At 36.1% G+C, this 27409-nt stretch overlaps 1 protein-coding gene across 1 annotated transcript in view; it reads right to left on the bottom strand.

Moving 5' to 3' along the window:
• Window positions 1-2387: 2387 nt before the first annotated feature.
• The window catches only part of LOC123870079 (alkaline phosphatase-like), a 105600-nt gene continuing 80578 nt past the window's right edge, over window positions 2388-27409 (bottom strand). The window contains exons 4-12 of the mRNA XM_045913244.1: window positions 26796-26937; window positions 19395-19569; window positions 18509-18687; window positions 15608-15815; window positions 6575-6754; window positions 5825-6019; window positions 4812-5009; window positions 3198-3331; window positions 2388-2757 (exon numbers count right to left, since the gene is read on the bottom strand). Of these exons, the coding sequence (XP_045769200.1) occupies window positions 2515-2757; window positions 3198-3331; window positions 4812-5009; window positions 5825-6019; window positions 6575-6754; window positions 15608-15815; window positions 18509-18687; window positions 19395-19569; window positions 26796-26937 (1654 nt within the window). The 3' untranslated portion in view covers window positions 2388-2514. The remainder of the gene's footprint in view (window positions 2758-3197; window positions 3332-4811; window positions 5010-5824; window positions 6020-6574; window positions 6755-15607; window positions 15816-18508; window positions 18688-19394; window positions 19570-26795; window positions 26938-27409) is intronic.

The raw sequence follows: 27409 nt of genomic DNA, 5'->3' as shown, positions 1-27409 counted from the left end.
GAAAAGACCGACGAAAAATTCCAACACTCCTTTGGCATGGAATTTTTCGTCAGTCTTTCAGTATCATAATTATTGTGGCTACTAAATCGCTAAATCCCTGGTTTTTTCGTTAGCATATCCTGTAAGTACATCCTGTCTAATACTTAATTTAACTTATTAGTATATTCTTAAAAAAAATATTAATTTTAATTTGATATTTCAGCCATCTTGAAATATATTGCGCGTGCACAAACATGGCGTATTTTCTCATATTCGCACACAAGCCGTATGACTCTACAATCGGATCAATGGGACAAAATCGGATCTCAGTTGGCCTTGTATATTTTTAGTCCTTACCTAGTCCTTAGTCCTTACCTAGTCCGTCGTCCTTAGTTAGTTTACCTTCGTAAACTGCTATAATATTACAACTTCAGATTAGACTTCTTTTTTTACGTTCACTATAATAGATATCTAGCAAATTACAATAAAACGATTTTATTGTCCTTTGGTAGAAAGGTATCTTAAACGGTAAAATCAGAAAAGGTCGTAAAGTGAAGTCGGCCGCTCCAAGATGGCGGATCGATTTCAAATCGGATAGGAACCAATTCGAATGGATATTGGGAAGGTATGCGAATAGTTAGAGAATTCAGTATCGAAGTTAGGGATTCACAACAAGTACAAAACAAAGTCGTTGTTCGTGTTTGTTTGTTTGTTTAATCACTTTTGACTTTTTCATTCTTAGTGAATTTCGATGGAGGTATCCTTACCTTATCATTTAGAAAATTATGAAAAAAATTGTATAAGTAGTATAGTGTATAGGTATGTCTTATTCATAAAAATTTGTAGAAGCTTTATTAGCTTGTTATAAGCAAAGTTCTCAAAAACATCATTCATAAACGTTCAATAGTGCTAAAAGTGTTCAATAACGGCTCCATAACTTATAACAGGCTTAACCCTACTATAAACCCTTATTAAAGAACAACATGGCTGCCGTCTTGTCTTAACAGCTGATAATTTGTTTGATATGCAAGATTGAATGAAGTGAGGTTATTTTGTTTTGGTTGATTCCAGTGTCATTGCATTGTAATTATTATTTGTACGTTATTTATTCTGGATTCGAGAGGCTGTGGTAATTAACCAGAGTAGCAAGTTTTAACTGCCATAAGATGCTAGGGACGTCGTAAAGTAGGTTTTTCATGTAATCATTCCTTTACATAGGTATGTGATTTCTTCTAACGTAAAAAATATGGCGGTGATGCAGCTCAGTACCTAACTACATAAACCGAGAAGGATTTGGGTAAAAAAAAGGGTTGGCTCATTTTTTGCGCAAAGGATCAGCCTGGCTGTCCAGCGTGGCAATGCAGCCAGTATTCTTGGCACCATGCCACACGGGCATGATTTGTATAGTAATTAGATAAGGCTAGCTTTAAGTTTTATTGTAATATTTTCAATTAAAAAAAAGGATTTTATTCCATGAATGTCCAGGTACTGTATCTAATACATACTTTTACCTAATACATGTTTTTTTTCTTTTTTAAATAGTATAATAAAATCTAACGCTAATTTCTAAATTCCTTCCTGTTTCCATTTTCATTTAAATAAATCGGAACAAAACTCCGAACGATAATACCCAACTATCCTTCAGAACTCAGACAATTGACCGAAAACAATTGTCACACCTGCGTCACTTTTCTGTGTAGAGCCCAGTTTTTTTGCAATTTTGTCTATGAATTCATCAGAACGACAACATAACAAAGCGAAACTAGCCTATAGCGAGAATTTAGTTGTGAGAGGTTTATTGAACCTTTATGAATAAAGAAAGTTATGAAACGTTTAATAGGCTTAATGAGCATTTTAGCTAATGCACGTTTTAAACCTATAATAAGGGATTTTTATGAATAAGACTGAATAGGTATATGTACTTTACACGTAGGTAACCTAAGAGTGGGAAGCCGGGGCGAGACAGGTGAAAGTTTGTTTTTCAACGTGGAGACATTAAAACACTAGATATGTCTAGATGTCACAAACTATTTCACGATAAAAAAATTCGAACATGACATTAGGTAAGTACCTACTTAATAATATCACAAAGCAAAACGCTAACCCTACATTAAGCTCATCCTTTCTTAGATACCGCTATTGCCACTTTTTATCTTCGTTTAACTAACTTACTTTCTAAATATACCTAACATAAAATATACAAACTTTATACTTAGATATAATAAATCTGCGCAGTTCCTTGAGTAATGTTTTCCCAATGTCGTCCATCACGTTTTGATACATGAAAAGATCGTAGAGGCTGAAAAAGGATGAGAATTTTTCACACAAGTTTTATGACCCCCCGCCCATCCTATGCTTTGCCATAAGTTTTATTGGTTCTTATAAATATAAATAAAACAAAGAAGTTGAATTACAATGATTTATTTACATTTATCACATAAATATTATATTTACAATGATTTAGTGCCATAATATCTACAAACGATCCCTGTACAAAAAGATTATTTTAGGTAAACGCAATGCCCCAATTGGACATCACACAGATTCGGTAGAAATCCAAACAACACTTAAGTGCCCGACAAAGAATAGCGAAAACATTTTAAGGTAGCGAGGGATCATAAGCGGAGCGATAAGCGAAGCGGATGACCGTGGCACCCGCTCGTCCGACATGACGCTCGATGCGACGACAACACGTCGTCCAGTCGAGCCTTCATTTCTTGTCTCCTCTGCTGCCGACACGCTACTGACTTCAGGTGGAACGCAGTTTGGTATTTTGACCTTCAGAAAAACAAAATACAATTGGTACGTGTCTTATAAAAAGTACATGGAAGCTATCGTATATATTGTATTTAACTGCTTGTAAAAATAATACTTATTGGAATATAATTAGCATAGAAAAATAATTGTAGCATGTTACTTTTTGAAAACAATGACTGCATTTTTTTTTTGGTTTTCCTCAGTAGAGTCTGCTTCCAAACTGGTAGCAGAGTCTTGGCCTATCACAAGCGAAAAACTACACAAAAATATATAATCTCGGCTCTTAACGCTTATAATGCTTTTCTTCTATTGGCAATGGATGGATATTCAGTGACATTTTTGGACGTCGGCATTTGTACTTAGGCCAAAAGATTGGCCAAACAAGATTTAAAGGTAGGTAATTTCTAGTAATTTCTAATAATTTCATTATTTGAAATTATTAGAAATTATTGCTATCTCACCTGAGGTTTTGTAAAATTAAAGGTACTCTCTTGACACCGTCGAGCGTGATGAGCAAGACAGGCTGCATAAGCGATGGCGTGCGGGATGTAACTTTGTTCGACTACGCCCGCAAATAATATTGTTGCCATTGGACCTGCGGAAAACGGATGAAAATTATTAAAGTGTAAGTTCTTACAGGAAGTAGAAGAGAGCAGCACAAGGGGTTAAAATATTGAACACAAAACGCTGAAACAGAAAACGCCAGCATCGTGAAAGAAACCTTCTCCTCTGTTATGTGGCTTGCTCTCGCGTCGGTACACCTTCTCCTTATTCACGTACGCATCAGACGGAGAAACCAAAAATATAATGTAGAAAAAAAGCACTTCAATAAATAAAATATACACCGGAACACTTTATGTGGCATTGCAACGCATGCCGGGTACAGCTAGTTATTATCTAAAAATCTGCTTTGATTTTAAATCTGACTGAAGCTATGTACATCAAAATTAGTATTCTTAGTAAGTAGATTTTGGAAAAAATTGTAAACAATACACGCAAACATCTTCGTATCCTAAACACAATATCCTAATATACAGTTTTTGCTCCTCGTGGATTAAAAAATGGCACCTTTTACAGTCTCTGTTTTGTTTCAATTATGATCTGAAAATTTCATCTATTTGTGTAATTTCAGTTCTAACTACTACTAATTAAAACTTATATTTCTAACTAATTGAATAACAGTACTACTAATTAAAATGTTGTAATTTAATAAAGCGTCGTCTTGCCAAAATAAATCCAAATCCAAAAATTAAATATATGAACGTTATGTTATTTTAGATAATATTTTAGTAAAGGTCTTGAAATTAATTTTCTCTTTAATAACAAATTAAATAGGTACCCTACATCTCCTTTGATAAAATGATATCGAAAGTAATTTCTTTGTTATTAAAAATTCCCGCAACTTCTAATTATGTTTTATTTTAATAAGTAAAAACACTTTATTTATGAGAGCTTGAGACAGAACAAAGATAATTTTCTTATACAAGGAAACGAGGTACGGAAATGATAAAATATATCTCAAATATTTCAAAATCCTTAGTACATAATATTATGTAAACTTTGGTTGGTAAATAACCAAGTGTAAATTAAAAATTTATAACACCCTCGACAAGTGAAGGTTATAGTAACTAGAAAAGAGCTGATAAAGTTTAAACGGCTGAACCGATTTTCTTGGATTATAACTAAGAACACTCTCGATCAAGCCACCTTTCAAACAAAAAAAACTAAATTAAAATCGGTTCATTAGTTTAGGAGCAACGATGCCACAGACAGATACATACGTCAAACTTATAACACCCCTCTTTTTGGGTCGGGGGTTAAAAATAGCTTTTAATAAAACTTTTTTTGCGCTAAACAATAAAGGCTTGAAGAGATAAAACGCGCGACGGTAGTGCGAGCGTTGCACTATTGCATTGTATCATTGTACCACCACTTCCAAGTTAGACCGCTTCCATCTTAAAAACTGTTTCATCACTTACCATTAGGTGAGATCTTAGTCAAGGGCTAACATGTAATGGAATAAAATAATCCGTCTACACTTCAATATCTGACAGGCAACAAACAGCTAACCTTACCCAAAGCGTAAATAGGCACATCTTCACCACCGTGAGTAGCCCACTGTCGTGGCACAGCCGCAGCGTGAACCGCGTCAGCAGCGATGGTTGATGTCCCGTTTAACGGTAACGCACGAGGTTCTGAGTGACCAGGCCCCGTGCCGTACAATAGTGTTGTGTACCGCAGACCATCAATATCCGACACCACTGTATCAGCACCTTAAAATATATAATTTATTTTATTTTCAAGAAAATAATAACGATTTTTCGGCATATAAAGGTGCTAATAAACCTATAAGTACAATAACTTTATAATAAAAGAATGAACATTCTCCGTTTTAAAATTTTATCCCAGAATGGATAGAGCCAAATATCGATACGAACTTTGGTCATTCCAGCACGGTCAAGTAAAACGTTCGTCCAAAATTAAATTCTTTTGAAAAGATGAGGGCCGGTGGCGGGACAACTAAAATTGCTTGGCTCGTAAAAAATGTTAGAGGCAATTTTTTTTTAAATTCACTATATTACTTGCTAGATTGTTCCAATTCGTTCAATTACTATACTATGAGGGGTGTTATAAGTCAAACTTATAACACCCCTCTTTTTGGGTCGGGGGTTAAAACATTGTTAATTAATTAATTAATTGTGTGTCTCTTCACCTTGAAGAAGTGCTAAGTACTTTCAATTAAGTAATCTTAATTTTAATTTGTGTTCAGCAAATCACACTAATATTATAAAGGCGAAAGTTTGTATGTGTGTGTGTGTGTGTGTGTGTGTGTGTGTGTGTGTGTATGTTTGTTACTCCTTCACGCAAAAACCACTGAACGGATTTGGCTGAAATTCAGAATGGAGATAGATAATATCCTGGATTAGCACATAGGCTACTTTTATCCCGGAAAATCAAAGAGTTCCCACGGGATTTCAAAAAACTTAAATCCACGCGGACGAAGTCGCGGGCGTCAGCTAGTAAGTACTACATCCGAATAATAATTTTAATACGTAAGTAAGTACATAATTACTGTAAAACATCCTACCTAATATCGGATGGCCTCTCGGAGTAGCCTGTCCACCAAACGTCATCACATGACCATGATCTGCTGTCACAACTATAAGAGTTTCTGCGGGGTTCACTTTCTCTAATGCTGCTAACAAAGCTGTCTCCAGCTCTAATGTCTCGTCGAGCGCTCTGTATGGATTATTGTAATGGTGCGCGTGGTCTATTCTTCCACCTAAAAGGATGAGATAAAAATTTAATACTTTTATCAAGTAAGTTAGTAAATATTTGAACAATTGATCTACTCCTGAGTCGAGGAGAATTTTTTTGTACAGTTTTCTTCTTCAAACAGAGTCGGCCGCTAATCTTCCCAACTCGGAGAGATTTTAAGACCACATACTTTCGTTACAGGAGTAAGATATGCATTTTTTCTCTCTACGTCGTAATTTTCATTATTGGTGGTCGTGCGAAGATATTTTTCTTTAGGCTCAATTGCACAAGGGGCAGTTAAACTTATATTAGTAATGCTCTCACTTTTTGGCAAGAACAAATGCGGTTGCAAAAACTGATAGCATTAAAAAGAAAATTAATCAGTATAAGTGTCCAGGGCAAGGAGGCCTTAGACTCAAAAATGTGATATGGGACCAGTCTTATGGGGAAGAGTAAAGGCAAAATTCGGATCTCCAACACTGATCACCAATCTAGTTATCGTTGGGTCATCGTTTCTTAATTCAGCAGGCAATATAGTCACCGGACACCTTACCGGTTAGTATTAGACTTAGACACATACCTTCAATCAGCAGAAAAAATCCTTTGTCGTTTTTAGATAATATCGCAAGAGCAGTGCGTGTCATGTCCGCAAGCGACGGATCGTCTGCTTTGACAGATGTACTGGCGGCTGTGCCTTCTTCTGCGTCTAACCCAGCTCCCCGTTCTGCATTAAACTCCATGTGAGAGTATTCAAATAAACCTGTGAAAAAAAACACTTATTTTCACTAAATTCTGGTGTAGTGATGGTCTTGTAGGAGGGCTCCGACTCCCAGAAGCGGTTATTTGGGAATTCGTAATTTCTAAATTGTCTCTTGTCTATTGTGGGAAGTCTCTGGTTAACACACTACGGGCATAAAGCTTACAAGTGATTTAGCATCCCAGTACGATGCCGTATTTAAACCGATAAGGCGTATGAGTTTAAACAAAGGTTTCCCAAAAATCAAAATAGAATATCAATCAAAATAAAAGAATATTGAAAAAAAAATGATTTTTTAAAGAAAATGATTATATGATTTTATGTGTACACTGGAATTTCCCAACCCTTAGACTATAATAATAATTCCAGTTTGATTTGAGCAAGCTTTAAATAAAATCCGCGAAACTTATCACATAGGCAAATTACTTTGTTTGCACGTTTCAGTTATCTGAAAGTCTAGACTCTAGAGCCTAGCCCTAGAGTCTGCATTTCATGCCAGACTAGACTTCTCTCTACATAAAAATAAGATTTTTTATATTTCTTGTTACAGCTACCTACTGCTATATTCATACTAATATACTCCACATTCAAAGAGATCTTTGGCATGTCTTTGGCTAACAATGCATTTTCAGAAAAACACCAAGTAAGTACATAAAAATGATTGAATGTTTTCCATTACATGTACCAATTTATTGTTGTTATAATTTACCATTTTTAACTTACGTCCTCAAAATATAATAAACTGTTCAACGATATAACTTTTGTTGTCAAGAATTTATAGTTGTACTTTTAAATTTATTGCACGGATACTCATGCGAATATTCAAAAGCTTTTACAAAAGGCACTTGGCTGATAAAACGTATTGTATAAAATCTTATATGTATGCTGAAATAAATTCTATTTGATGTCGATTGCAGTTTTTTTTTTTTTTAATAAAATCGAATCGACTTTCTCACAGTAATATAACTGAAATATTTTTAGGATATTAGACTCTTTATATATAATATATTATAACGTAACGTACCTACCTACAATATGTGAAAGACGACTGATTTTGCTAGGAAGAGATACCTTGTAATATCTTAAATTAACTCATAGGAATCACCATTTCCAAAATCACATTAACATTTATGTCCCGAAAAATCAGAGTTTCCGCGGGATTTTTAAAAACAGAATTATGTCCACCAGACATAATCTAGTAACATTAATAATAATATGCAAATATTTGTGGCTAGAAACTTAAGCACTGTTAAGACAGATTAACTTTTAAATCCAAATTCATTATTTCATGAAGAAAGTCGCAGAGTAATCTCGAATTTAAAAGGTTTAAGAGGATTATACAGCAAAGCCGCTGTGGTTGTAATGTAAACACAGCTAAATTAAGTCTGATGCAAATGTTTATACAGGGTTGTATTAACGGATGTGCAGACTCATGAATTTTTAGAATTTGTATATTGAATAATATTTCTTTTTATTTTACGGTCTTGTATTGCATAGGGTCAGTTCACAAGAATAATATTACTAGAAGACAAAGGGCGAGGTAAGGTCGTTTCACACAGATCGAAAAGTGTGTTTGTGTTAAGGTACGCTTACACGGGCAATTGAAATTCGTCAATTGCAGGAAATTTTGTCAATTATAACGTCACGACCACACGAAGCAATTTACGGCAATAGCCAGCAAAATAATTGCTCCAGATTGATCCATACGTGTTACCGAGCAACAATCCCGTGGATACATTCAAAATTCAAAGTATTTTTATTCAATTAAACTTTTACAAGTACTTTTGAATCGTTAAAAGCATCCACCATTGATTTTTATTGCAATAGCTTGCACCGATTTTCGGTCAAAATCGTTTAAACAGACGGCCGTGAATAGGTATATAGATATGCAGACAGGCACACTTTCATACTTATAATATTAGTAGGTATGGTATGTGCACATGCAACTCTGTATGGTATTATACATAATAGCCAATTTACGCGTATATACCTACTCAATTCTAATTGCTTTGATTATTATTTGCCATAAGCAATCTAGCTGTGGACATAGACTAGGTATGTTAATTTTAATTAGGAACTACATACAATACATTTACGTGTTAATATTATATATGCGACAGTGTGTCTGTCTGTCTATTTATCTGTCTGTCTGCTACATTTTCACGGTCCATTCTTTTAATCGATTTTGGAAGGTATCTACTGAAGGCTGCTTTTTGTCTTGGAAGATCAAAGAGTCCCCATGGCTTTTCAAAAACTTAAATCCAGGTGGACGAAGTTGCAGTATCATCTATTTGGCACAGAGATGGTTTGCATCACGTAGACGAATATAAACCACTTTTATCCCGAAAAATCAAAGAGGTCTCACGGGATTTTTCAAAAACTTAAACCCACGCGGATGAAGTCGTGGGCTGAAGCTCGTTCAGTATATTCGATCCTTTATATCTAAAGCTCATTATTATAATTAGACCATAATTAGACGGCTTTCAATCTGACTTGTTTTTAACCCCCGACCCAAAAAGAGGGGTGTTATAAGTTTGACGTGTGTATCTGTGTATCTGTGTGTCTGTGTATCTGTGTGTCTGTGTATCTGTGTATCTGTGTATCTGTGTATCTGTGTATCTGTCTGTGGCATCGTAGCGCCTAAACGAATGAACCGATTTTAATTTAGTTTTTTTTGTTTGAAAGGTGGCTCGATCGAGAGTGTTCTTAGCTATAATCTAAAAAAATTGGTTCAGCCGTTTAAAAGTTATCAGCTCTTTTCTAGTTTTCTTGTAGAAAAGAAGGTTAGATAACCGTTAGGTTCACAATATTATGTCAATAGACAAATGTCAAGCTGTCAAGATGGACGTTGCCTAAATACATAATTATTTATTTGGAAATGATGTTTTGGAAAACTCAGATACTTTGGATCGTCGGGGGTGTTATAAATTTTTAATTTACACTTGTTTATTTATAAGTAACAAGGAAAAGACAACTTTATTAGAATCTTTTTTCGCGATCTTATTAAAAAAAACTAGGTCAATTCAATGTTCTAAAGTTACTTCTAGAGTTCAAGAAATAATATTTTCTTAGATTTAGACGTTTACTAAGTATTTTCATAAAGAAACTTGAATACATCTTTTTAGTCACGTAGACAAAATGAACAATCTCAAAACTCTTTGTCTTTTGTTTAAAATGAATAATTCACCGCTCAATTATTGTTTGAGAACTTATTCTGAATAGTCGGAAAAGCGTTTTCACTATCTCCGCAATATAAAACAAAGATCTCTAACGTTTTAAAGAAACTTAAGCTCTGTTAATTTATCTTTGAAAATTTTTCTTTTGTTTCTTTTCCTCATTATTTCTCAGGCAAAATTTTTTTTTATGGTCTACGTTTTTCAACAACTTTCTGAACAGGAAATTCAGTAAATATACTCTTATTTTTGTACAACATAATTTTACTTTACCATAAAATCATGTCAGCAGTTCTATTTCCATAACTTTAACCGTAGGTACTTACTACTAGGTATATTAGTCCTCTAAGATACCTTACAGTTTCAGAATACATATATAGTGACGTTTTACAACAATGTGCGACACTGCAGCATGTCATATAGAGCCGGCATCCGGACCGTCCTACGGTATGATAACATCTTGCGTCATAACATGGCAAACTGAATAATACTAACTCTACAGCAAGACTTTTCGGAGAAAATAAACTGCCATATGCTGCTCAAGACCACATCCCGTTTGTAGCATTCCACAAGAAGATGCATGCCACAATATTCAGCATCCCACTGTGTTGCATTTTTATAACTCCAGCTTAAAACAGCCTTTACTTTAAGTATGATGATAGTAATATACTACGTGGACTTCGTCTGCGATGGCGTTTGCTGGCGCGCGTGTTGTGCTTGTTTGGAGTGTTTTTTTTTTTTTGTCAAGAGTGGCTGGTTTTTGTGTTAGTTGGTGTTTTTTGGTGGTGGAACTGACTGGGAAGCGCGCTAAAGGGGCGCCGCGCGTATGTCGGCGGGCGCCGTGTAACTGAACTAACGGGGTCCTAAGAAACTCTACCCTATTTTTCCTTCGGATCTTTCTAAAGCTTATATTTTAAAACAATTTCTTTAAAGTGGCACGTGTATCGTATAGCGGTAGGACCCCTTGTGATGTTGTGTCCATAATAAACCAAGAACTTTTAGAGCGTCGGAAATAATGAGTTCATCAGACTTAAACGACTTCACGGAGTTTAAATATTGAAAATGTGTGTTTGCGTATAACATCTCCCATGCATTCGGTCCGGCAAGACTATTGCCTGTGCGAACTTAGTTCAAGTATTGAAAGTGTGTTGTTTGTGTATGAATATTTATTTAGCATTTGGTCTGATAAGACAAATGCTAATTCGAGAATTAAAATGTGTGTTCCCGCTTAGGAACGTATTAAAATATGAAGGATCATGAGACTGCTCTTACAAGACAACACTTCATATAGAGCCCTACTTATTAGACGTGTGTGTGTGAGTGTGCTTCTTCCTTCATAAAGGAAGAAGTTGTGTGCGGCATCATTCGCTCCAGTTGGCGTAAAAGGGGTTTAGAGTGAATGATGGTACGTAGCTCCACCACGCCACGTACGGTGAGCTTCTGCCTTCCCTTGGTATCCCATCGTCATACTGGGACCCTCGATAAATCAAGAGATCAATATGGCACATAAAATACCAACGAACAGTAGCTCCCCCCCCCCACACACGTCATCATCCAAATAAACAGCGCAGCGTATGCAAGCATACTTTAGGAAGTGGTGCGTGCCACTTATGATCCCACGTTGCAGCCGAAGCTGAAATAGCATTTTTATAGTGGTGCTCTCCCACTACAGACCTGTAATAGGTTTCAAGGACGGGTCAGACTCACTGCGGGAATATCCACAGGCCTTAACCCAACCTTCAGTATATATGCATTAGCGTAATTTTGTATGGGTATGTTATTAATATTGGGTAACCACCACAAGGCGGTTAAGTATTCCAACAAATGTCAGAATACAAACAGAACAGCAGCATTACCTGCCCTCTGTGGTCAGTCTGTTATTAAAGCACATTAGAATCATCTCAGCAAAGGTTTCACAAAGCGCCCAAGACACTAGGGCTCTCCTTAGTTAGGATTGACAAAGCATCAAAGGCACCAGGGTACTCCCTCGCATAAGTTTCTTCCAACGCGCTCTGTCATATGTCAGATAGTTAGTTAATATCACCGAAAGCCATCTCAAGCAAAGATCACCGAACATCCGGAGGACACGCGGTTCTCCCCGCCTGAGCAGCCACGTCGTCAACAGTTCAAACATAAATCGCTTTTAGATCTTAGGAGGTATCGCCCCTATATAACAAATATATCTGTGTAATTAAAGTGGTCCCTTCTATTCGAGTGTTTGCTTAGAATGTTTCTCTCCAAACACCAACTTGGTCCGAGTCTCAACTCAGTATTCTTTAATATAAACTTTATGTATCGCCCCAGTACAGAATTTAAACAAATTAATTATCTCCGCGCATTACGACGTCCGCGCAGGCACCGCCCGCCGACGCAAATGCACGCGGTCCCGCTCTGATTTCGACTCTGCTCCGAGCGTTACGACGCCCGCGCACACATCGCTCGCCAACGCAATTCGGCCGCGGTCGATCGCGTCTCTGCATCACCGACATGCGAAACGGTGTTTGCCTCTTTTCGAAAATTCAAAAATTAATTTTATGTTCATATGTGTAATAAGTACATGTCTACAAGTATTCACTGATCTGATTTTGATAAAATTGAAGTAAAAATAAATTTTAATTTTTTTTTTTTTTTAAATATTATTTTGTAACACTTTGGTGTAAAATGTAGGGTCGTTACAGCCGGCGCAGACGGAGTCCATACCTACTTGTATAAATTCAATAACTTGAAAATATCACAAGCTTGACATTGGCTAATCAGAGTAAAGCCAGATTTAAAGAAAAAAAAAATATACTACGTATATAAAAGGTGCATACCTCATGCATCAAGAGTTCAGAAAAGCGCCCCATACACCAACATTTATGTAAGATATTCTTGATACATTGCCGTTCGTATGATAAAGAAAAACAATATTATTTTAATACATGGAGAAAGTATAGCGTTTTACTAAGTTATAAAAAACTATTGATTTTGTAGCTACATCAGTCACATTAGGTACCTACTATTTTGCTGGACACACATGCTGGTAATATACGTCTTGTCCGCCGGAACCTTAGTTAATATCTCTTCGTTTTAGTTCAATTTTTAACCCCCGACCCAAAAAAGAGGGGTGTTATAAGTTTGACGTGTGTATCTGTGTGTCTGTGTATCTGTGTATCTGTGTATCTGTGTATCTGTGTATCTGTGTATCTGTCTGTGGCATCGTAGCGCCTAAACGAATGAACCGATTTTAATTTAGTTTTTTTTGTTTGAAAGGTGGCTTGATCGAGAGTGTTCTTAGCTATAATCTAAAAAAATTGGTTCAGCCGTTTAAGAGTTATCAGCTCTTTTCTAGTTTTCTTGTATAAAAGAAGGTTAGATAACCGTTAGGTTCATAATATTATGTCAATAGACAAATGTCAAGCTGTCAAGATGGACGTTGCCTAAATACCATAAATACATAATTATTTATTTGAAAATGATGTTTTGGAAAACTCAAATACTTTGGATCGTCGGGGGTGTTATAAATTTTTAATTTACACTTGTTATAAAAAAAAAACAAAATCATCGCACTGACACTTCAATTTATGAACGTGATAGGTAATTTACGGTACAGATTTTTAGCAAACAAATTTTTATGACCGGAAAAATCCAAATGGCTCTTCACGTTTTAGTGTCGGTACCATACTATATTTAATACACAACCACTGTTGTGCCAACCGGTGACCCCGCCGTACAAACGAACGAAGCACTAAATATACACCAAACCTCTGTAATTACACGTCACGCACACAAACTCAACATAAATTCTACGAAACTGGCCACTTAACACCTTTCGATACGCATTTGACACAAGTAATGATTATATTTTTTTGTTTGACACTTCAATGAAATAATTTAATTTTAAATCGTATCGTAATCGTACTGTGCAAATTACACAACTTCAAATTGAAGTCTAGGGTTGTCAAAAAATAGATGGGGTAATTTTGCCTAAAAATGGGCAATTTTTTTTTTCATTATATTTACTCAAATTTATATTTTATTTTTGATGACAATCATAATAAAAGAAAATAGACAAGTGTTCTGGGAGCGAAGAGGGCTGTTTTGTTAATTAAAAGATAAATTTAAATTGATATTGAAATTTAATCAAAACAAAACTTATCACTAAATTGTAGTACATTTAATATACCAGTCTCCGTCATAATAGCTACTTGCATGCCAAATTTATCATAAAGTACCTAGATACCTACGTAATTGGACAGATAAAAATGTATGTACCTACGCGTACCTACCATGTTGTCTTCTATGTTTTTTGTAAATGTATATGTTTGTGTGTGCAATAAAGAAATAAATAAATAGGTAATCAAAATCTTACTATATTAATAATATTATTTTTAGGCGCCAAGAGGCTCCCTCGAGCTTTTTAGTTATAGTTTTAGTTATAGAATTCGTTGTTAAGCTACAAATAAGTATCTACTAACATAGTTTAAGTGATTTGTTAAACTAACACAATTATGGGTCTAATGGCCTGAAATTAAAGTTAATTTATTTATTTATTTATTTAGTTATAGTTAGTCCATGATAGGTAGTAGGCACCCACCAAAGCAACCTTAGCGACGAACGGAAGACCCGTCACGCGTCATGTGGTCAAAGATGGGACGCTATACGGATAGCTAGAAGATACCGATTTACTTTTTTTAAGGTCATAAATGTCAGAAAACACAAGACAAATAAAATATGAACCCATTTTGAATAAATAACTTTGAATTTGGCTTAGAGAAAAAAAAACCGCTACCCAAGAGCCGCTTTGTGTAATTTGGTAAGAGATCTACGATATAGGGATGTAAACTTGCCCGGTGTATAACACCAAAAGTAGTGAATAGTCTACTAACCCTGCGAGATACGCTAAATAAAAGCGCTAACTGGTACATACTTGGATTATTATTAAATATTTTTAGTGAATATATTGCATTTTTATATTTGACTTTTTAACTTTTTTATTTTTAACTGTCAGTATACGATTATTATAGTAAACATGGTGATGGGCACCCTGTTAAGCAGAGATTTTTAATAAGGCCAGAGGCCCTATACTGTAATTAATCAAAATTATGTAAAAACAGAGTAGGTAAATTTTAATACGTTGCAATCGATAAATTATTATTTTCTAGCATCGAACATCCATCGATTTGTAACTATCATAATAAAGACTAATCCAATGAGATCTCATTTATTAATCATCGTGAAAGGGAAAAATAGGGAAAAATAGGAAAATAGGCAAATTTTCATATGTGAATGGTATCATTCCATAACGCACACATACTCATCAACTGACAGTTACCCCTGCTTCATTTGACTTTTCGGAGCATACCATCCTGAGTATTTATTCATCCAAGTGTTGTGCATGGTATGATAGTATGATGGATATAAAATTACCCTATTTATTACTACTTAGTGGTTTCGTCTTAGACTGACTAACTTGTAGTGGAGTAAAAAAATACTGCATTGAATGTTGTACCTAATATACCACCGCGCTCGTAGACCGCTAAATATATTTTCTGACTGCACCCATTAGCTTCATCTGGTCGCAAATGTGCTAATAATTGCCAGCCGTGACTAGTATGAGCGTCATTACGGGCGGGCCCATGCACGGCGTAGCATGAATCATCCCTTATGATAAGTAGGTATGTGGAAGAAACAAACAACTTACCTAACAAATAATCTACTGTTCTTGGATCTAACTTAGCGAGCTGTTCTCTTGAATGAATGTACTGCGCCCGTAACCTCCTTCTCTTCTTTTCTCTTGCCCAGTCTTCCGCTAAGTTTCTCCCATCTAGTCTTCTACCTTCTCGATTTGGATGCTCTGGATCGGGAGTTACGGTTGGAAGAAAGTGTCGTCGCCCACCACCCATTATGACCTGTACACACAAAATTACAACCTCTGTCATATAGCAACAGTAGATGTGGACCATTTCACAGGTAGTATGTGAAAAATCACGTGAAAAAACTTATATGTAATATGCTACCTTACTTGAAAAATCACGAAGCATAATCTCACAAAGTTTAAAAATTATTAAATTTTATTCTTTATTTTTTAAGTTTTGTGCGCGGATGATCATCGACCCGAGCTAAGAGCGCGAGAGCGAGAACACTCGCATAGCTGTGTGTTGAAAAGGGGAGAACATCTAGCTAAATTAACGTAAAAAACAAACGTTTGCTACATTAAAAAAGAAAGCATCCATGGCATGGAAATGTAAGTGCTATTGATTATGATCATTATTCCTTGTTAAAATATAGGTAATTAATGTAGCAAAAGAAAAGATTGTAAGTGCGAAAATTTAAAAATCATTTTTCATGAAAAATCGTCTCCGGTGAAGAAAAATTAGTATTTTACTAAATGAAAATGATTTAATAATAGTAATACTGTCCATCTTTATTAACAAGGCATAATGATTTAGAAAAGTTCATCGTCTAATAGAAAAAAAAACGTTGAGTCGTTTTTAATAGGTAAAGCGGAAAAACCAAGCACCTCGCTTAGTTACCTCTATAAGTGTTAATCCGGACTGAGTAACGGGTCGTTTTTTTTCGCAAGGTTTAATTTTACCTTAGCGATTTAATGTTTTAAACGAACCAAGCATTATTGTGATGAAAGAATGAAGTAAAAAAATAGGCGAAGAGTACGTTATGTTATTAGTCCATACAAACAACAATGCCAGCTTCAGTTGATAAGAGCTGATAACTTTCAAACGGCTGAACCGATTTTCTTGGATTATAGCTAAGAACACTCTAGATCAAGCCACTTTTCAAACAAAAAAAACTAAATTAAAATCGGTTCATTAGTTTAGGAGCTACGATGCCACAGATACACGCGTCAAACTTATAGCACCCCTCTTTTTGGGTCGGGGGTTAAATACTGTGATCGCTGGCGTTAGGCCACGCCTTGACAGACAATAATTGATGCACAGGCTGTGTGACACTTTTTCTATGGGCACGTAAGCCGATTGCGGCCACAATCTTTGAATGAATTATCATGTATACAAGTGGCATAAGCTAGATCGGTTTAAACAAGGTGATATGTCTAAGCCATATGTTCCTGCTGTTGCTGAAATCTATAGGTAGACTAGCTGTCGCCCGCGACTTCATTCGCGTGGATTTAGATTTTTCGAAATCCCGTAAGAACTCTTTGATTTTCCGGGATAAAAAGTAGCCAATGTGCCAATCCAGGATATTATCTAACTCCATTCCGAATTTCAGCCAAATCCTTTCAATAGTTATTGCGTAAAAGAGTAACAAACACACACACACACACACATACACACACACACACACACACACACACACACACACACACACACACACACCCGTACACACACACACACACACACACACACACACACATACACACACTCACACAAACTTTCGCCTTTAGTATTTGGAGTTCTGTGACTGTGATACTAATAAGTAAATGATGCTAGAGTGGTATTACAAAACCTGAAAATCAGATGTTTTGTCCTACTAACATCATGACTTATTATTAACATAATAATGTCTAATGAAGCTCTTTTATTATTCTATGAAACAATTCAACCACTTTATATACACCGTTTCAGTTACAATGACGAACAAAGGAGTTGGTATTTTATAAATTTTTACCTCAATCCCCTTTCCATCTGTTGCGGGCAGAAAAGGTTATTGGAAAAATAATTATCGTACCGCACGTCGATCAACACAAAGCAAGGTGCCCTTTCAGATGTAAAGGTGAAGTGGTGTATAAGAAACTACATTGTAAATCGTGTTTATAGGTCACCTTCATAGAAATATTATTACTTTATTGTATGGTAGTGAAAGCTTTGCTGAAAGGGAAATGGAAAAGCCGATTTTTTCCGTAGGCACCTAATTGTTGTAGCTAAAGATGCAAGTATTTTTTTTATATTTATACAATCAAACCTGCAGCTGCTGGCAAGTGATCATACAGCCTAAGATACAGAGGGCTTATCTATAGAAAATGCATATTCACTCTTGACTTGATACCTACCAAAAGTTTTTTGTCGTGATATGTTTACGTATGTAATACTACTGCAAAATACATATAGTACCGCCATGGTGCAGATGACAAAATCCAAGGTGGTGGTCCATTGTACGCTATGGCATTCTGTTTAGGTATAGTATAGTCCCGTGATATATATAGTCCCTAGACAAGTCAATACAGAAATCAATATATTATTACAAGCAATCGAAATTCCAGAATCCTCTATTACTAGACCAGACTAAGAAGTTAGGTCCATTGCTTCAGTAAAGGCCAGACAGGCTAGTTTCCCTATCAGTAAAGAAAGTACTCTTTCCAGGTTTGTGCGCTTCCATCGTAGACATCTAACTTGCCGTTAGCTAGAAAGAACTAATATACATAATACATTATAAGTATTTAGTGTAGTATCAGCTGTTGCAGCCAGAAGGGAGAAGTGGCGAATGCTCGTGAGGCGTATAACATCCGCCCTCAAAGACGTTGTTTCGTGATGGCCACGACCGCTCTGCCAAGAGTGTTACGACGAAGAAGAAGATCAGTTGGTCATAAGAAGGTCATAAGTTAGATAGTTTTAATGAATTTGCTTACATTTATACTTCTTCCAGGCTCATTCTCGACGAGCTGCAAAGCGATGTCCTTACAGTCCCGCCTCACAGTCGGCGGTACCCGGCTGTCATCTTCCCAGTACCGCGAAGGAGCATGTGCGTATAACGCTGCTGGTGTCGCATGTGTTATACGTGCTGTCGTCACGATGCCACTTGACTTTCCTATATAGAAACATTATTTCAAGCTACGTACACTATATAGGTATAGCGTGAGTGAAAGAGGAGTAAAGACTTCGGCGGGGAGGGGAAACTCACGCAGAACAGATGGCTTTTTTTTAATAAAGAATATTAGCCAAGTTTATCATTATGAGTAATATTCGCCTTTCTCCTTCAATGTAGCGTAAAGCTTTTGCTAGAAGATCTCTGAGGCATGCAGGTTCCCTCGTGATATTTTCTTTCACCGTTAAAGCAAGATGCACATATCTCCGAAAAGTTAAAAGCGCGGCTCAGCCGAAGTTTTATCCACTTGGCTATCACCGCTTATTAAAATAGGATATTTCAAACAAAAACTGTGCTGATCCTGGGCTGAAAGTTGTAAGGAAAAACAACTTGAGCGCGCTAAGATTTTTGTTTGATACGAGCCATCTAGTGAAAAACCTAAGAGTCGAAATCTTGTTCTCTCAGTTGAGTTAGTTATATGTGGAAGAATTTGGGAAACCACAGCAATAGAACTCAACCAGCCAAGAGAACTTCGAATTTTATGCCTTATGGAAAGGGATCACTACCCTCAGGATTCCAATTTTATACATTAAGCCCCTATTTACAAAAAGGTTCAAAATATCGGCTTTGCTGATTGTGAGCTCATAACACTCTTATCCCGCGTAATAAAACCTAATGGCTATAATAGGAGCAGGCTTTATATCACTTACCAGCGTCATGCGCCCAATCAATCAGTGAGGTGACTTTGGAGTTGATAGCTGAGGAACAGCTGTTGAAGCGGCCACCAGCGTCAAGACCTAAAGTCTCGTATCGTGCTTTCACTCCGCACAGAAGTGCAGTGGCGCAAGCTGACGACTCCCCTGTTTGAGCATCGATGTTGTAGGTCTGGTAACGAAAAATACTTATTAGTATAGGTAATACTTAGGTATTTATGGACGAACTGGATACGTGTATCTTGTTTAAACATATTGATTTATGATTCATGAACATCGGGACTTGTGGTGCTACTATAATATAATATAACGAGCGCGACAACAGACGAAAACATTTAAGTGCGGAAACCAGCCCAAAAAGAAGAAAGAAGTTTAAACTAGACGCATTCGCACCCTCAGCCACGCTAATGCCCTCTTGTCCTTTTCTATCGGATTTACATAAGTGTATAAAAACATTATAAAAGTGTTCATACATTGAAGGAGCTACTATTAACTATTTGCGATATCTATTTATCTATCTAGCTAACATTCAATCACTTCTTGTATGTAAGTTGAAAACGTCTTCCTGGTAGAAACAAAGTCCAAAATGATTTCAAGTCGTGAAAGCATATTTTATAATAATATGATAGTTTATTACGTTTTAAATTCCTATTTTTAATATTCTAAATAACTACATATTTTATGGACACTATTTCGCACTGCGAGCGTTATTTTAATAGCACAATAAAATATGCGAAATATAACTTTCATTCCCATAATTTCCACTTTAAAGGCCATTATGAGGCGCACACTCCTTTAATATTCCATAAGCATACACCGTTGTACAGTGATAAGCGTGATGGTTATTTTAAGCGAACAGAGCTGAAATTTAATTAACGTTTTTACAATTAACCACGTTACATGCCGCGGCTCATTAAAAAATTCACAATTATTCTGTTATATGTCAATTCACATTACCGAAATAATTAATTTTAAAGTCGTTAATTTTACACAACTTGCATAAATTATGAAAGTTTTTTCACAAAAAAGTTGGGACATCTTTGAAATCGGTAGAGTTAATTAAGTTGAAGCTCAATTCTTAAAGTATTTTTGAATGGACTCTATGCCAGAAGACTCGCTTCGTCACCCTTCTTCATTCAAGGTTTGTTTCAGCGACCTCCTTCGTGAGCTTTTGTTTCGAGCTTCCTAAGATACTCAAGGGTTAGCATTAACAAGACTGCGTGGACTCGAAGTATTCAGCCGCTGTTCTAGGCTATATTATGGCCAGTAGGTACTATGGTCAGTACTCAGTCAACATCATGAAATTACATCATATTTTCATTAAATACATGTTTTATCATAATATTGTAATTAAAATTATTTCACTATCTGGCCACGACATATCTAAGCATTCTCATAATTGTCTATGGAATGCGAAAGCCCACCTGTGTGAAGCAAAGTCGGGTCAACAGCTGGTAGGAAAATAAGTTTGTTGTTCCATGTCTATCATGAACTTCAACGCATATAACGCAAATAACGCATGTTTCTATCCAATAGATTTATTTACATGTCACCACCAATGTTAAGAACAATTTTTTTACCTTTATTCACAAAATTGGGAAAATCTTGATAACAAAGTTGCCAGCATAACATCACTCATGTTGATTCAACATCGGTGTTAGTTTTCTTTTTTCCGCCATTCGGCTCGGAAATCCAATAAAATATATTCTACCAGTATATGTATGTATCATACCTAAGAAAATATGTACTCGAGAATAACAAATACCTACTTCATATCCCTTCCCCTCCGGTCTTCATCATCTCTTAAGACAACATTGTGTATTAACTTAGTTTTAATTAAGTTGGCCTGTATGTATAAGTCTGCCTTGATCTTGTACACCCTCGTCGCCTCGGACCCTGTTCTGTAATACAATTAGTCATACCTACTTAATGTTTGGACAGTGTTTGGGCTAGATCCTGATCTCAAACCCAAATAATACACCGACGAAGGCCTGCCGAAAGTTTTATTAAGATAGACCTGATAAATCTAACTAAACCTACCTACTTGCCTACTAACTTTTACCAGCCATGTTGTTTATCAGTTAAGCGCCAAAACGTTTACACACAAACCTTCTCATCATTATCATTATCTGAACCCATCGCTAGCCCATTACCTGACCACGAGTCCTCTGTAAGAATAAGAATCATATTAATAGTCTACCACGCTTATCAAGTGCGGACTGGCAGACTTCACACACTTAACAGGGCTCTCTCCGTCACTCGTTTCATACAATCGTAGTTCTAATTTCATTTGAATATTAAGCAACCAAATCCATGAAATTTTGCAGACATATTCTAGAAACTAATATGTGTGTCTGTGGTGTTTTAGATTTTTCTAAAAATATGTAGTTTTAAAATTACAGGGGCTCAAAGATTTGTATGTAAATTTTTAAGACCGCGTAACTTTGAAACCGAATATTTTAACAGAAATCTGGAAAACCACAGACATAGATATTAATTTCTAGAATATGTCTGCAAAATTTCATGGACTTTGGTTGCTTAACAGGGCTCTCTCCGTCACTTACTCCATACAATCGTAGTTCCCATTTCATTTGAATATTAAGCAACCAAAGTCCATGAAATTTTGCAGACATAGTCTAGAAACTAATATCTGTGTCTGTGGTGTTTTAGATTTTTCTAAAAATATGTAGTTTTAAAATTACAGGGGCTCAAAGATTTGTATTTTTCTTTAAAAAAAGGCCCAACTTTGTGCTCGTTTTTCTAGACAACGAAGCAATTTAATGAAATTTGGAAAAACCACAGACCTAGAAAATTTAATGAATATTATGTAGTAAAAAAATTATCGTTATATATTTTATATTGTTATAATTATGTGGGAACTACGAAAACCAGAAATTACACCCAGAAATCTTGAAAATTTCGTGCTGTCTCGATTTGTGCAAGCGGGGTGGTGAAGTGCGGGGGACGACACGTGAAACTGACAGAAACTGACAGTCTAAACACACGGGCCACATTTAGACTGCACCCAACTCCAAACTTGTCGATAGGTCTAACTAAATACACTGGTACATTTCAACTTGCGTTAGAAGGATGCGTTACCTACTCAGACGTTGCCTGTAGATAAAAATATGTCTCATGTTTGCTGGCAATAGCGCATGCATCAAACCCTGCAAGTTGCAACTCTCTTACAACCTATTCCTCACGCAATACGCACAAGCTTTAATATTATAATTTTTGACAATGTATACTATATGTAATGCCATATCACAGGTCACTCTCTGATTTATTGCTAACAATTTACTTCCAAATGCAAAGAAATCTAAGTGTGTTGAATTCACACTGCCCAATACCAGGACCTTAAATGACATAAATTCATTGATAAATAATCATATGTTGAAAATAAAGGAGAACCCCGTGTTTCTCGGTATAATGTTAGATGCAAAGCTTCTATGGAACACCCACATATCAACACTTGATGGTAAACTCAGCTCTGCTGCTTACACTGTTAGAAAAATTCGACAGGTACTGACGTGGAAACTGCAAAAATTGTATATTTTGCCTATTTTCACTGTATTATGTCTTACGGACTCTTGCTATGAGATAAAGCGGTAGATATTGAGAAAAAAATGTATTACAGAAAAGGACAGGACGTGCAATTTATAATTTAAAACCGCGCGCTGCCATACAATAAAAATATAAGGAAATAAGTACCTTATCTATTATCTTATAGTAGCTTCTAAATATATTTACAACTAGCTAATGCCCGCAGCTTCGCTCGCGTGGATTTAGGTTTTTAAAAATCCCGATCCTTTCATTTCCCAGAACAAAAGTTGCCTCTCCGTAATAGCCCGTCCCCGGGATGCAACTTGTTTCTGTATCACGTAAGAATATTTAAACAGATGATCCTTTTCAAATCCCGAGGGATCACCAGGATTTAGGAATGCAATTTCTTACAGCATCAGGGTTGAGGTCAACGACAAAGTGTTTACTTGGTATAGATACCTTCAATATCAATTAATAATCGACACTTTTTAAATCCCATTAGCTTTAATAGTCAGGTCCCCTGCAACATCAGGGTTGAGGAGTTGGAATCCAAATTTTTTATTGAACAATGTCGCAAACTTTCTTTATCGATTAAAAAAACTACCCCAAATTACGCAGTTAGGTTACCTGCCAAATTTCATGGTTTTGAGTCAACGGGAAGTACCCTAGAGGTTTTCTTGACACACACGACAGACAGAGAGATAGACAACAAAGTGATCCTATAAGAGTTCCGTTTTTCATTTTGAGGTACGAAACCCTAGAAAACGTAGGAACGGCATTCCGAACCAGTGGTAAATTTTTCTGACCATCCAAAAACACTTTGAAGTTTACCTAAAAGTTTACAGGAATAAAAATTTATCATTGTATTCCATTCCATTTCATTCTATTCCATTCTGTTCAAAGATAAATAGATAATAAAAATATTTGTCACCGAAACAATAATTTACGATACATCGACCAATATCAATTTTACTGATGACAATCTGACTATTACCAAAGTGAACGACTACCATAATATCTATTATATACGACTAACATAATATGTATTATAAATTGTGTGCCGTTTGCATTCTCACTAGGTTCTCATTAAGTTTGTTTTATTTGGTTAAACTTTCTGGCATTTATATTGTTATGACGTTTAATTGGCAAACAGTCTGTTTATTGGCTGAAACTCAAAAATTCAGCCAATCACAACAAAGAAAATATTGTAATAATGATTGATGCAGCTTTCTGTAATTGAAAACAAAATATTTGACATTAACTTGAATGTGACAGTGTTTTCCGAATAGAGTTGCCAGAGGCCCCGTATTTTACTGGTTACCCCGTATTTCAGGATACAGAAACCTGTAATTATGAAAATAAAATACGGGGCAAATAAAACTAAATATTTTTAGGGTTCCGTAACTCAAAAGCAAAAAAGAACTCTTATAGGATCACTTCGTTGTCTGTCAGTCTGTCAGTCTTTCCGTCTGTCCGTCTGTCCATTTGTCCTTCTATCCGTCTGTCATGTGTTCATGAACAAATATTAGTATTTTCAATTTTCAAAGTAAGATAACTACATATATCAAGTGGGTTATCATATGAAAGGGCTTTACCTGTTCATTCTAAAACAGATTTTTATTTATTTTTATGCATATTTTTTTAATGCATAACAGTTTTTGATTTCTCGAGTAAAATGTCGGAAAAAATACCCGAATACGGAACCCTCGGTGCGTGGGTCTGACTCGCACTTGGCCGGTTTTTTACAAATTCAGCAGGAGCTGGCTGGCGAAATCAAACACTGACGTTATGTCCAGTAGAAAGAATATTTTCCTTTTGCGGCAATGCGTAGCCGAAACCCACTCGATATTGATCATGGTCGTAGCCAAGGCGGCGGGGCTTGGTTTGAGGATGTAAGCCTTTTTTTATACAAGTTAGCCCGTGACTTTAATCTTTTCTAGTGGTAAGTGATGATGCAGTCTAATTTCTTGGCCGTTAGGGCCATACTAACCATATAACTAGCCATGACCGAAGCCTCCCACCAGACCAGAAATTTTGAAATGGCGACTGCGCCTGGGAAGCCGTCAAAAACCTAAGCCTAAAATAATACTTACACTATTTCTTAAGCATTTGCTTACCAATTTTTTTTTGGAAATATATTAAACATTTCGCGCTCACTTCACTCGCGCTTTGAATTTCTATTACTTGGTGTAAACCCCGCAATTTCGTTTGCATGAATTTAGATTTTTAAAATTCCGGGGGGGATTTTCCGGGCTAAAAAGCCGCCTAAAAAAAATGTCTGGGATGCAAGTTACCTCTGAATAGTAAGTACCAAAATTTTGGTAAAGAAGATGGGCCGTGAAAGGGTAACAAATAGATATACTGTCGTATTCGTAATATTAGTATGGATAGGAAGCTTTAAAAATAAAATCTTGCTATGGCTAAACTCGTTTCCCTTTCACTTTAATTTTTTCTGTATTGAACCAAAAACACTTACGCTCACTGCGCTCGCGCTTTTTTATTGTTGTATTTTATCTCACTGTCAAATTGAAAGGCGAAATTCCACTAACCAGGTAATTAGCCCATAAAGTTGAGCGAATGTTTTTTTCCTCATGACAGGATTCAGTTCCGGCCCTAATAAAACCTCTCCCGCAATCGATTCCTGGCTACGGCCATAGTATTGATACTGTGAAGGTGGAATTACAAATTAAATGTAATTTTAAGTTGAAATGAGAAGATTGTATGCATGAAATGTATAACATTTTGCTTTACAACACTAAGAGTTTTTAAAAGCTATTTAAATAATTAAATCTTTTATTTAAAACCACATTGCAAACACAGTTCACCAATCAAGACACGGCAACATACAGAGAAAAAATACAAAACTTACAAATAAACTGAAATATCTAAATAGGCTTTCCATGCATTTCAGAGAGAACCACCGCCTATTTCTTCAAATACTTCAAATTTTCAAATTTCTTCAAATCTAAACCCCGTATTTTTGATGGTGGTAGCCTGTAAATCAAAAAGAGCCAGGTGGCAACCCTACTTCGACCTAGACAGAATGAAAAATTGTTTTCATTACTCGGTATGCCTACTGCCATAGTGTGACAGAAAGTGTGACGGTAGTTGTGACCTCTGATTGGCCGACTCTCTTTCACTATTTGCTAAAATTGATGATTGCAACAACAATTTTTTCTTTTTTGTAATCGAAAACAGAACACGGACGTCAAACAGGTTGACTAATTGCAATCATTTCTGACCGGCTAACATTGTTCCGCTAGTGGCTCAAACTCACTGTCGCAGCAAGAACATGGTAAATTCAGCCAATCACAGCAATTTGAAATTTGGTTATCACAAATGTACCGATCTAGGAACCGAGAATGCACGAACCAGGGCAGATAGAGATAAGAACAATAATATCATACGTAGGAAATCGACGGGGGATCGTTGGCAAGGATAGCCTTAATATTCAAATAAAATTGGAACTGCGTTTGTATGAAACGAGTGACGGAGAGAGCCCTCTTAAAAACATTATAAAAAACTCACAGGCATGCATATTTCCTAACGATTTAAAATAAGTACAGGCACATTACAAATTCGCATTTGTAATGTTATACCTAGTGGTTAAGACGTTGGTCTCCTAGTCGGGGAGTCCGGAGTTCTATCCCGGGGATGCACCTATGCACCTACCCGTAAATGAAAACATTGTGAGGAAGCTTGCATGCTTGAGAGTTCTTAGTAATATTCTCAAGTCTGCCAATCCGCACATGGTCAGTGGCAGACTACACCAAACCCTTCTCATTCGAAGAGGAGAGAACTTGTACTCAGTAGTGAGTCAGCGATGGGTTGTTGATGTTGATATAAAATGCTTACTTTCGCGAGAGCAACAGCGGGGAACGTGTCCCACACTAGATCCGTATCTTCGCCGGACTGCCCTCGACGCTGACCGCGCAGTATCCTCGCTGCTGTTGCTGTCGTCAGGCTCATACCGTCGCCCACCACCAGTATCACGTTCCTATGAGAAATAATATGCAAAATTAGACGAAACAGCTATATAATTATTTCAATCAAAAATATCACTAACTAGCAGATGCCCTCGACAACATTCACGTGAACTTAAGTTTTCAAAAATGTCTTTGATATTCCCAAATAACAAGTAATTTTAAAAATGATAAAATTCGCCTACCGTTTGCACTATAAACCATAATTATTACCATAGTAATTATGCATGGTGTAATAAAAATTTAGAATAAAAAAGTATGAAACTTTTACAAAGTGCTTTTGAATCGTCAAGTCAATCTACCAATGCAGTTTGAAATGACCTTACCTACTACCGAAAAGAACCAGCAAAAAACTTGCCCGCTGTTCATTTAAAAATTGGATGCCGTCATGTAAGAAGTATTGCTTCATTTTTTTGATATTTGTGAAACTTGCAAGATTTAGACCAATCTATTGGTGTTAGAATTATTATAATCATTCCACGTGTT

Source organism: Maniola jurtina, chromosome 12 (assembly GCF_905333055.1).
Source record: "Maniola jurtina chromosome 12, ilManJurt1.1, whole genome shotgun sequence".
Taxonomy (NCBI): Eukaryota; Metazoa; Arthropoda; class Insecta; order Lepidoptera; family Nymphalidae; genus Maniola; species Maniola jurtina.
The sequence above is the reverse complement of the archived record's forward strand: the minus strand, read 5'-3'. Positions and strand labels throughout refer to the sequence as shown.